This window comes from Parus major, chromosome 1 (genome assembly GCF_001522545.3).
Source record: "Parus major isolate Abel chromosome 1, Parus_major1.1, whole genome shotgun sequence".
Lineage (NCBI taxonomy): Eukaryota > Metazoa > Chordata > Aves > Passeriformes > Paridae > Parus > Parus major.
The window spans coordinates 109640907-109653657 of NC_031768.1; the positions used below are offsets into that span (position 1 = coordinate 109640907).

Consider the following 12751-nt stretch of genomic DNA (forward strand, 5'->3'; position numbering starts at 1 on the left):
ACTACCAAAAAAAATGAGGTTTTAGGAGTTTTTTTTTAATAGGTTTGTCAAGTTCATCAAGAACAAATTCTGATGATCCATTGGCTAAGGAATCTTTCTAAACTCCATTACAATTTCTCACCAAAGGCAGCAAGAGTCTTAGCATGTGGGAGCCCCATTTGAGGTCCTGCTCCAAATAACTCAGAATAAAGAGCTGAACTACATTTCCCTCTTCCCAAATGCAGAACACAAATTGTTTGGTGTCTCACAAAAATACTTTAGAAGGGTTTTGATTAATCTAATGGAAAATGGGGGGAGGAAGTATTAAAATATTTCAAAGTTTTGCAGAAAGTTGCTTCCATTTAAGCTCTGTTTTAAACCTGATATTTGTTCTACTACAGCGTTATGTCTAACAAATAGACAGGTTCAGGATGTAAAAAGAAGAGCAAGAGAGAAAGGGGGAAAACTTGTTAGCTACTTTTTTGCAGCTGAGATAGATAAAATCAGAGAGAAACACTTTGGAAAAGATGCTACCATAAGATAGGGCTGAAGGTTCATATCTGTAACTTCTTTAAGAGTGTTATAAAAAGCAGGAAAAAAAAAATTGTCTCAAGCCTGAAAATAAGCAGTGCTGCTTTTCCATCAGGAGAGACATAGCTAACAGCAGCAAAAAATGCATTATAGCGCTGCTGGGTTTTGAGTCAAGTAGTGAAATTAACTTCTGAGTTATTAGGAAAAACAAGATTAATTTATCTGCATGAATAGACAGGAGAGGGAAAATAATAGTTCTGCCTAGTTCACATTCATACTAGAGAGATCTGAAATTTAAGAGAGAATTCAGAACAAGGTAAATTAAAGCTGCTTCTTCTAGAGAGAAACAATTTTTTAAGAGAATTTTGGGGTTTTTAAACATTTGAGTCAAGAAAAAACACTTGGAGATGTGATCAGAATGAATCACATTTTGGAAATTAAAGAAAATGCAATTAATGATGACAGTTGGCACAACATTGAATATTTCATTATATTTTAGCCAAACCACTTTGGAAAAAGAAAATCAAAACTCTTGAAGATCTGTGGTTCTTTCCAAACCTTTGGGAGCAGACCATAATTTTGAAGTTATGAACAGTCTTCATTAGAACCTTAGATTGCATCAAGACAGCTTCAAAAAAATTACTCTAGGATCTCTTGCAAACTTACTGTATTAAAAAAAACCAAACAAACAATGGACAGTATTGTGCTATTTTCAATTAAAATAGGAATAATTTTCTGGAGAAAAAGAAATACGGATTGCCAGCAAACTGTACTGAGTCTTATGCGGAAAACAGGGGCCATCTGCCAAAATTTGGGATGGTTCGGGCTTTCAAATGATTTACAGCTCATCGGCAGTGAACCAGATGGAGCAGGATGCAGCTCTGTGCCACGGGAATCAGCACTCCCTGCACTACTCTGCTCATACAGAACACGGGGTGTGGGTAGTCAAAGCTTCCATCACCTCCCTGCTCCAATAAAAATGAGAATGGGTCCTACTGAAAGCATAATTAAAACTAATTTTATCCAAAAATATTTAGAAATATTTTTTCTTTCATTTTTAGATGCATAATCTGGGAGGGTAAATTCTAGAAAATCTTTCTGGTGTGTATTAGAGGCTCATTTTTAAAAGTACGTGGAATAGTGTTAGACCTGCTTGAAATCCAGGGTTAACCTTGTTTATCTTCTCTGGCTTGCTGGCTATCGTTATGCTCATAGCACATGAATGCTTAGTTTTACATTTAAAAGATCAATAGTTTAAAATTAGGCAACAAGTGATGGGGTATAATGATTCCCCTTCCCTTCTCCGAAAGGCTTTCTCATTTGCTTTCACTAATTCTCTTTGAGATTACCACCTGCAAATATTTCATTCTTCCACATCACTCCTCAGAGAAACCCCTCAGAAAAATTTAGGCAGAGAATTTACATGTCCTGAAGGAGACTGAAAGCACCAGAAGCCTCTTAGCAATGAAGATGTGACTGATATATAAATAAGCAGGGAAAAAAATGCAGGTAACAAACAAGCACAAAGTCAAATCCTTCCCTAGTGTAAGCCTCCAGTTAAGTATCACATGGGTTACTTTGACTGCATTGCATTTGTATCTCTTCAAATCCCAGACAGACATTAAGTGCTGAACCGATATTAATAGCAATAACTTTTTTCATTTCCTGAGAACTATGAAAATTAAAAGTCATAACAAAAAAAATCAAACAGAAAAATGTACACTTTCATCACACAGCACTGCTTCCATACACTTCTCTTGAAAATTTTTTTATCACAAGTTAGTTTAAGAGTTTCTAGTCTATAATGACTTAGACTTTCAGAATGAGTGCCCCTCTGGACACTAACTCAGGTATTTTACCTCTAGGCAATGAATCTTAAAATAACATAAAACAACAAATGAATCCTGAAATACAGCAGCAAGCTTTTAGAAAGAAATCTGTAGAATTTAAACAGCATTCTTACAAAAATTGTCCAAAGATACTAATTTGCTACATGAGTGACATTTAATGAACGGAGCAACTAGTCTCGTAGTAATTGACAGAATTCTTTATTTGCTTCTTAAAAACTGCATTTAGGTAGAGTTTTTTTACAAGATACCAACAATATAGTATTTCTCTCTGTCTGTATTCCATCTTCCTTCCCTTAGAGGATGATTATTAACCCGTCTTGTAAGAAGTGATCCTATTTTTGCCATGTCCAGAAATGCACCTGCACGCTTGCACAAAGCGCTGCTGAAATTACCTTACTTATATAAAAGCCCAAAGTGATGACATTGTGCAAATTTGCATTATGGAGAGAAAAACCTCCATGAGAAAACATAAAGAGAGGGAGAGAACTCTAAATTCCATTAAGACTTTCTTTTCTGGAATTGGCTTCACATGGCTGGATGGGCAACTACATAAATGGCAACAACACAGAGTGGATAAACAAAGAAATCATTCCTGCTCCCAAAGATTTGATGTGGGGTTCCCTGACTGAAGCTTGCTGATATGCAACTGAAGAAATGACCAAATGTTGTAGTAATTGTATGGCTACACAATATAATACCATAAGCATTACAATTTTTCTTTGGAAAGGTTTAAAATTCTGCTGTATTAATTGTGAGCTGCAAGCTCAGGAATCCAGTTCATATTTTATATTTTTTTTAAAGGAGTAATGAATAACTTTCAGCTATTTCTGAGTGACAAAATTAACATTTGATACCTTGGAATGCACAGTATCCACCATTAGGAAGCTGAGTTTGCTGAGAGTATTTAAAAAGCAATGTTGTCAGACTATACCAAACTCTTGCTTCAGACTGATCAGATCAGAAGTAAAATACTGGATGTTCAGTTTAAGTTTGAGCTGAATTTCTACTTGAACTAATTCAAAAGAAATGCTTTGAAAACAAAGTACCTCATTAGTTTGAGCCCTGCTCCAAAATCCACATGCTCACAAAAAGAACCTCGATTGGCTCCCACCCATCCAGGGGTCACCACCTGGAGATTTTTCTGTTCTGTTTCCCCCAAGCCTCAGTTTGCAAGGAGATGTACACCATGGGCAATTGGAATGAATTTACAACACAGGCTGATGTGTTAAATATTTGGGAAGCATTTTTGTAACTACTTGTCTCTGTTTATTTTACATTTGGCTGTCATGCAGATGACAGCAACTCTCTAAGTGAAATGAATGTAAAACACCCATGCTCTTGGCTGGAACAAACTCATTATGGAATTTGGATGAACAAGGGAAAGGAGGTTTTTAGTTATGTAGGTCTTATTCAATGGCCAGTGTACAATTACATGAAATAAAACAAGCACCCAAATTAGTATTCAGTCATTAATTTCCTGGGTACTACACCGTATGCTATTAGAAAAGTGTTTTAGAACATTACTGTGATGAAAATAATCATTAATTTATTAATTTATTTTCATAATAATTAATTTATTTTCATAATAAAAATTTGAAGGGGTCTTAGGAAAGCTTCTCTAGGTGTTCTCTGGTTCAAAATGTTTCATGTGCTTTTTTCTTTGATGAGGAAACTATTTTTAGTGTTTGCAACCATGAGCGTTGCAGCATGCTGTCGCTCCCCCAAAATAGCAATTGCCTTAAAAAAAAATTATAAGTAACGAATCATATAGCTAGTTTGGTCTTTTATTTTCTTCTTGAGCCATGCAGGCTTGCATTTTCAAGGTTAACTTTCTTGTAAAGTTAGAAAACTTTACAAGGAAACTAGAAAAGTTTATTTGCGGTGAAAGTTAATATTTTCACCTAAGTCAGCAGCTTAAATTGTAGGTAAATCATATACTGTGAGATTTCCTTAAAAAACAAACAAAACAGCCCCCAAGTATTGACTACTGGCCATCCTCTAGATTTATTCAGTGTGTCCTGCTCCTGTTCATTATATCATTTGTTGAAAATTTTCCAACCATTTTCCCTTGTAAGCTTTCATTGAATTCTAATTCAGAATATATTTCACCTCCACATTATCTGAGTTTTGTTATCGTTATGGCTTCTCCTTCACTTAAAAATGGAACAAACTGAAAGGAATGGTCTGCTACTCAGAAAGAGTCAGGACAGAGGTGGAGTTTTCACTACAGATAGATCTCACAGAAAAAATAGGACAGATAGTATGAGGATTTCATCAGCCTCCAAAAGCACAGAAAGATGGAAAGCACCAAACTTGCTGTTCTCATAAGACTTAACAGAAATACAACAAAAGATTGAGAACAAAATGCAAAATGGGCTTCCAAAGGTGGATGGTTTATTCCTAGGGAACTTGTAGGACTTAAAATATTTCCAATCTACAAGGCTCAAAAATTGAGGTGGCTTCTATCACTTCAGCAGAACTTGCACAGACGCCAGTGCTTGTGACCTCCGAGGCTGAGGAGCTAGTTGGTTTCTACTTCTATTTTTTACAGTAATATTGGCAAAGGACTGAAAGAAGTCTGACTTCCACAAAGAGGGATGTACCCACTGATAGGGGCTGAACACAAGCATTCTGCTGTGTTTCGAGGCCTGTGCGTTTGGGTGAGTAGATCGAAGAGTTGCAAACCAAGCTTTTCATTTGCCTGATCGTTTTATCTGTTATATATGAAGTTAAAAATCAAAGGACAGAGTGGAGATAAATGTTTTCACTGCTTTCCTGAAAAAAAACTGATTTGGACTGACATACTTTAAAAGCTAAAAACACCATGCAATTATTAAAGGACCTGGGCTTAAGTTAATTAAGAAAACAATATTCAGTCCCAGTCTCAAAATATTACCTTAGACAACATCACAAATCAGAAAAATATGCAAAATTTCAGCTTCTACCAGACTCTGGAATAGCATAAATTGTTCTCTTAACACTGAAAAGAATCAGCAGTGAAACTTAAATTTATCTGTTGACCAAAGTCAGCAAAAGAGTAAAAAGTCACCAATATGCTTATGAGTTTAACGTGCACAAGAGAAAGCAGATACCTTTAGCAGAATACACATTTTAAGTATTTTTAAGAAGTTGCATCTTCCATTCATGCCACCCTGAAATCACCCTCTTATTTTCTTGCCAGAATAGCCGATGCATCTTGCATTTCTACTCACAGTATAGACACTGAAATATATGATTAATTGGAAAGGGGGAGGAGGATTCAATGGTTGTCTACAATTCTGCAAAAATGAGTAAAATTTTTTCTTTCTTTTTGAAAGGGAGTTTGGTTAGAATTTGGAAATAGTTAGGAAATAACCCATATGCAAGGAAAAAAAAAATATAAAAAATTTACTCATCATGCTAGTTACCAGTCTGTGTGAGCAACATAAAATGGTTGTCAAAAACATTCTTCACATGAACATTCATTTACACACCAAATTCTTGTCCCCTTGAGCTGCAAGTGAGCCTTCTTTTTTAACTCCACTTTGGCTTTTTATCCACATTGTCTTACGAAAGCCACATAGAGGAAAAATATAAATATATTTTTCAGACAGCTTTCTGCATTTTGTATATCCTTTCCATCTAGTGCACATAAAAAACCAAAAGGAATGCAATCATTAATTTGTTACTTCACTGATTAGGAATTCTGCTTGGAAGGGTTAAGATAGAAAGCACTTACTCTGTAACAAGCATTACAGAATTGAACATAGCACTGCAAGCGCTCAACAAATGTCCCTTTACAAAGGAAGGCTACATTGCCTACATTTTGTTCCATTCTGCCAGTTCATAGGGTTTCTTCCATGAATTATTAATGAATCATTGTGAACAGGCAGGAGAAATAAAAGAAATAAAACATGTAAAATTAAGCCTTTAAATTTTTTCCCCCTAGGTGTAACAAGAATGCAGCTCAGAAAACTTAAGGCAGCGCATAAGGACACGGGGACAGTATTGAAAAAAGTCTGAATTTACTTGTTTGGATTCCTCAGACAAGCTTGTAAACAACTCCTGGTTTACAAATCCTGTCATTTGCAGAGCAGCTAAATCATCTGATGAAAGGGAAGAAAAGAACTAATGCCAAGACCTATTACCTGTCCCTGAACTAAAAAAAAAAAAGGCTCATGGCATCATGGCAACCCAAGGGGCAGGAGACACAGATATGCAGAGCAGAAAAACAGTGTGGAAATGAGTTGTACAAGTGACATCTGGTAAAGACCGACATGCTGTAGTTTCCACAGAGTTAGCTAAAAATAGGGCACTGTCCAGTTCCATTTGGCAGACAGTTCTTAGAAAAGTACTCTGTAAAGTACTTTACTCTGTAAAGTAGTGTTGAACACTGGAGGGCTGATCTTAAACTCTTGCACATACATTTATGTACACACGTGTGGCATGTGTTTGTATAAATCAAAGCATCATCTCATCAGCCATAAAAAAACCAGGGGGGCAACTCCACAGTATTGCTCACAGGACTGTTTTATTGCCATCAAAGCCTGTCACACTTCAGAACAAAAGCTGTGTAAACTGTATGAAGGTTTTTGCCATTTTAGTCGTGATATCCAGGTACAAGTCTTTTAATATGTTTGTCTCAACAAACATGATTTACAAAGGTATCTGCTCATAATTAGAATTTATTACTTTTCATAGACTTCTCAACAGAGGGGTTATAGGAGGTACTCATCTAGATTTCCAGATGTACACTTTTGTGCCCTTGAGGAGGGGAAATTAAGTAAACCAAACCTGTATACATATATGTGTGTTATTTAAAATTGTGAGATGCCTTCCCTCTATTTGCTCAAAGGACAAATCTGAGCATTCTGAAATCTGTGGTCAGATGCCAATAAATTCAAAGTTTGCATCAGAATTCATCGCCCATCTCTAGAATTACTTTAAAACATTTTTTTTCCTCATGCCTGACATATTTACTTCAGAACTCAAAGATCAAAAAGAAAGGCTTTGCGAGCTCCTCAGTGCTAATCTTGGTGGCATCTTTTAACTGCCCTTTTAAAGAATCAGCACAAACATTCTATAGTGAAGTGGAATTAACTCCCTGTGAGGAGGTATGCAGCTTACCAAATCTGTACTGAATCTGAGCTTGTTTCATGAAAAAAAATAAAAGTTAATTTCCCTAGAAGCCTGTCTAGAAGTGAACTCTAAGAAAGCTTGAAAACACTTCAGGCAACAGAAAATCTTTCTTTCTGCTCACAGCTCTGAGCTGAAAAACCCAACTGTTTGGTCTCATTGTCGGACTAAATTCATGACAGATCTTACATTTTTGTTTCTGTCTATTCTGTATCCACAATGTGGCAACAATTCCACAAGTTTTGATTTATTTTTTTTTTAATTTTACCTACAATCTTTGGCTAAATGCTGCTATACTTCAGATTATTAGAGGTATCCAATCAGAAATACTTCCCCTCAAATCCACAGACAGCCACCTACAAATGGGTGACAACAGTATCCGGTTCAAAATTTGAACCACATATTCTTTGCAAGTATGAATACCCCAAGAGCTTTCCACCAGAGACCTCTATAAGCTGCATTACATATTTTTCAAAGCTTTCTGCTGAAAATGCACTAATAGGAGCCTGAACTACAGACATTGTGTGACAGGTTAAAAAGGAGGAAATGTAAAAATATGGGTTTGCAGATGGATTTTGACCTAAAGTAACTTCCATACTTTTGTATGCATCTGTGGATACAGAGCAAGGTACAAAATATGAGAAGTATACTTAAGTACAGGATCATATTTGGGTATCGGGAAGAGACAGAGGCCCCAGGGGTTGAAGGAGGACAAACACAAATCATGGCCTGCAACAGGGGCCATAAAATCCCCTCTCAAAACCCTCCTGGAAAGAAAAACCTCACAAATCACCAGGACCAGTTCCACAGCATTAGAAAGCAGCTGCAAACTCTCCTCTCATCCCCAGAAAACTTTCCAATAAAATGTCTGTGGCAGTCACCCAAGCTCCTGAGGATGCTGGGTTTAAGTACAGCCAGGGTGTACACTGTGGGGGAAAATCTTCCGGAGGATTTGGTTTTAATGCATGCTCAGATGTAGCTTATGGCACATTCAGACCTCGCCTGAGGCCTTTTCCAGATGTAAATGTTGTTGCTCTTTTGATCTACTACACTCCAAAGAAGTAAATTCCTCCTTCTCAAACTTAACATGACTGGAAAATTTGTACACACCGAAGCTGCTCTGCTGGGTTCCCAAGCAGGGCCGGCCTATGCACCACACGAATAAATAACACAAAGGAAGAAATGGCTTCATTTTGTGCTGTGTGTGGTGGAGAGGACCATGGAGGCAGGGACGTGAGGGGAAGGGCCCGACCTTTTTGCTCGCCACTTGTGCCCCATTTCCCGCCATCAAACCCACAGCCCAACACCATTAGAGGCCTTTCCCATGCAGCTTACTGCAAGTCACTACTTTTCCATCGCTGCTTCAAATCTCCCCTTTTAAATTGCAAGGAAAGCTGCCCAGGTGAGGGCTGAGAGTTTTGTTTAGTTTAGTTTAGTTTACTGTTCAGCTGTGGCATCGCTCCAGCAGAAAGGCCCCTCATCCCAGCCTTCCAGAGGGGCTCTTTATTCCGGGCCAGTTCAACATGGCAGGCCCCGCTCCTCCTTCACAGGAGGACAGACACGGCCGAGGTGCTCACACAGACACCCTCCTGCTACCAAAATGGTGGTGAATCCACCACAGAAACGTCGCACCCTTTCCTCCAGAGAGCTTTAGGAGAACTCCTCGCAAACCCAAAGACCGCCTTTACCTGTGGCTGGGAGCTGTGCCTGCAGGGTGGCAAGGACGGTGATCCTCCTCCACTTCATCTTGCCCGGCCGGCAGTGTTGGGAACGGGAGGCCACGGGAGAGAAGAAGAAGAAGATGAAAAGAGGCTCCTCTACAGGCTGTGCTGGTGTGCGGCCGCCACAGGAAGAGGCTCACCTCCTGTGAGGGCTTTTGGAGTCCACCTGCTGGCTTCCTCTGCCTTCACAGCTTCTGGGTGAGGGCTGGGGTTTGCCTTCTTGGTGTTGATGTTTGGGGTTTCCTTTGTTATTCATCCTTTTCCTCTCTGCAAGATGGTTTTCAGTGAGTTGGGGTTTTTTTTCCCCACTTTGTCTGATGGTTCCTAGATCATTCCCACTCAGCAGCTGCTGGTCTCTGTTTCTGGTATCAAATTTGACCTGACTTCAAAAGGGATTTATGCAACTATTCTCAGTGTGCAGCACAGGGCATAAATAGAAATTTAAAACTGTAAGTTACAGTCACTCTTGAACAATATAGGTGTCTAAACTCATAACAATATAAAACTAATTTTTAACTCCCACTTTTTAAGAAATCTCACATTATAGTGCTCTTCATAAATGCGGGCAAATAAAAATTTTCACTTTTTTATTAATTAAAAAAAGTTAATTTTAGACAATTTTGAATTAGGAGAGCTTGAAAACATAGCTTAGATGAACCCTAAGGCTAAAAGCTCAGCCTCACTCCCATCAAACTATATCTGGCTCAACAGATCACCGAGTGTTTAATGTTTACAACCTAATAATGCACTTAAAGATCAGAGCTTAGGCTGGGAGGAAATACAGGCATCTCAACACACATATTTTTTCCTCCTGTTTCTAATTCTTTTAAAATAAAGAAGAATGTGTATCCCCAGGAGGTACAGAAATTGTTGATAAAAATTTCCCTTAAGTATGGCAGGGTGTGAGTTCCTGTGCACACAAAAAGTAATGCTTAATAGTCTTTTGAAGGCAAAGTAAATTGAAGTTCTTGGAAGAAATTTGTCACCTTGCTGCCTGGAGTAATAAAGGCTAATACATGGATAAAACTGTCTTTTCCTCTAATTGAATAATTATATATTGTGCCAGTCACATTGTGACAAAAGTACTCGACACCATTAGTAGTGTAGCACCAGGTGTAATAGTGCAGCATACCCTTCTGTGATACCCAGGCAGTGCTGCTGAGCCTCTGCTCTCTCCCAGCCCAGGGGAGGGTTTCCTTTGTGGCTCTTCTACCCCAAAAACTCTAAGGAAAGGCCGGAGATGGGCTGTGACACCACCAAGCAGAAAGCAGAGCACAGCCCAGGAGAGCTGCCATGCACTGAACCTGAAAGAGGTGTCATTAGTCCCAGAAATGGCTGTGCTCTGGTACATGTTCTATATTCCAATGCAAGCTGGATACAGCCCTTTCTGTCCACTTCTCTGTGTGACAGAAGATTGGCTGAAACAAGGCATTAGTGAGCAGAAAAAGACCCCTGTTCTCACTGCTGGCTGCTTCAATCTCACTGATGCCTTATCCAAAAGCTGAAATATCATCCTAGTTATTGATATTTTTGGGTAACGGTGTTTCCAGAGAAGCAGATGGCACTGCTCATCACTATTCCACTGACCCCTGTCTCCTCCTGTTATTGATCATAGCTTCTCCCTCCGGCAGAAAGCCAGCAAATTATCACTTTGAATAAAGAGTTGAGGCCAAAGGTAAGGAAAAGAAATGAAGAGCTGTGTAAGAAAGGGAGATTAATGGCAACAGTAGGCACACTGGGAGAACAGCAGTTGGGCCAGTGTGTTTTGATGTCTAGATAGGGAAAGGTCAGAGAAATTGAGTATATGGACTTCATTTGGAAGTGTGGGTAGAGTGAGAAAAAGGCTTTGCATGACAGTGCCCCTAGAAATTCTCACCTCCCCATCCCTCAGCTTTTGAACTAAGGCAAGCTTATCATTATCCAAATATAATCAAACTATACAGAAGAGCACTCGTGCTTGTATTACGAGTTATTCTCAAAACAAGCATGGCATAGGAGAGATGCAAATCACATGCAGCCAAGCAGGACAGGAAAAGATAAAGGGGAAGAGGTCTCCTCTCTAAGAAAAAGCTTTTCACTGTTCATAAGGCTTACAATTCTATCATGAGGAATGATTTGCTTAGAGTGCCACCTTCTTTTCAGCCTTTCCAGTTTTTGCATCGCTAGGAGCTACACAGCACTGTAAAAACTTCAGCACCTCCTGCACACATTGTGCATTGGCCAATCTTGCAAATGCATTTCTACCAGCAGTTTAAACCAAAGTGATGTTTCAGTTTACTCACTTCAGTCAGACTGTAAGGACTTTGGTAACCCTGGACTAGAAATGAATGCCAAACCTCGTTCAGCTGAACCAGCAGCAATTTTTCTCAATACAGACAAGGCCACACTGGAAATATAAAACCCTTCCTGCTGTGTTAAGAAAAGCTCTCAGCTAAACTTGACTCTTCATCTAAACATATGGGTGGAGAAAAGTACGATTTCAAGAATTACCTGCACTGGGAAGACTGCAGTATTTGATCTGTGGTTTGTGAAACAGAATGGGTCAGGGAACTGAAGTGGTCCCCAAGCACAACTCAATGTGTTTAATGCTGGTTAAGGTGCAGCTCATTATCCGTAAGGATAAGATCTTTCGTAAAATAGTCAAGGCATACATTCAACTGGTTCTGTGCATCCATAAGCCATCCTTTCTCTGGACACAAAAAATCCTGGAACAGCTCTAATGCAAGGGGCTGATTCATTCCCAGAAGCATTCCCTTTTCACGCTTACTGGTTATGCTTTGACTGTACTATAAAAAAAAAAAAAAAAGCAGCAGGGTTTGCAGTTTTAACAGGAAATAAATGAAAACTAAAAAAAAAAAAAAACAAACCCACACCACAGTCAAGCTGAGGATTAAAAAAATATATAACTACACACTGCCCTCTGGCTCCTGTATTGCTACCACAGAGATATGCCTGTAATCATCACCGCAGACTGCTGGGATTGAGAACAGGTCGGTTATCAGGAGCTCTCCTAAGCCTGTTTGATACAGTTAGCACTCACAGGCAAAATTAGTTCCTACATCACCTGATGGAGGAGCTGGCCGAGTTTAGAGATGTGAGAATCCAGACAGACTGCAGAGCCTTGCCCCTGGTCCGGCAGGGAGCGACGCTTGCAGTGCCGTAATTAACTCAACAAGTATTAAAAATATTTCTGGAGATGTTCACACAAAGATAATGGTTGTTAAAAAAAGCAACAATTTTCACTGGTGAGCAAGCTGTAGCCTCCAGCCAGGCATGCCATTCAGACTAATACACTGAAAAGAAATGGTCTGCTGTTTATTGCGTGTAAGCCCACCATTTTTATTGATAAAATGTTGCAGACTGACAGTCCTACACTGCTTCACTGCATTTCAATGCACTGTAATGCCTTACAGTGCAGCTTCGATTTGCTATAATTGGGTTCAACTGTGCTAATCCCCTTGGAATGCAGCAATTAATACTTATTTAGTGGTAATGGCTGCATTCCAAGAGGATTAGTCCCTGCCCTGCCCTTTTGCCAGCAAATGGAGTGCTGGA

At 39.0% G+C, this 12751-nt stretch overlaps 1 protein-coding gene across 2 annotated transcripts in view; it reads right to left on the reverse strand.

The window, feature by feature from the left end:
• The window catches only part of CD247 (CD247 molecule), a 47498-nt gene extending 37324 nt beyond the window's left edge, over positions 1–10174 (reverse strand). The window contains exon 1 of one of the 2 annotated variants that reach the window (XM_033518730.1): positions 9164–10165. In XM_033518730.1, coding sequence (XP_033374621.1) covers positions 9164–9221 — 58 coding nt within the window. In that variant the 5' untranslated portion in view covers positions 9222–10165. Of the gene's footprint in view, positions 1–9163 lie in introns of both variants that reach the window. The other variant, XM_015636927.3, reaches the window with a different exon arrangement.
• Between the last annotated feature and the right edge of the window lie 2577 nt (positions 10175–12751).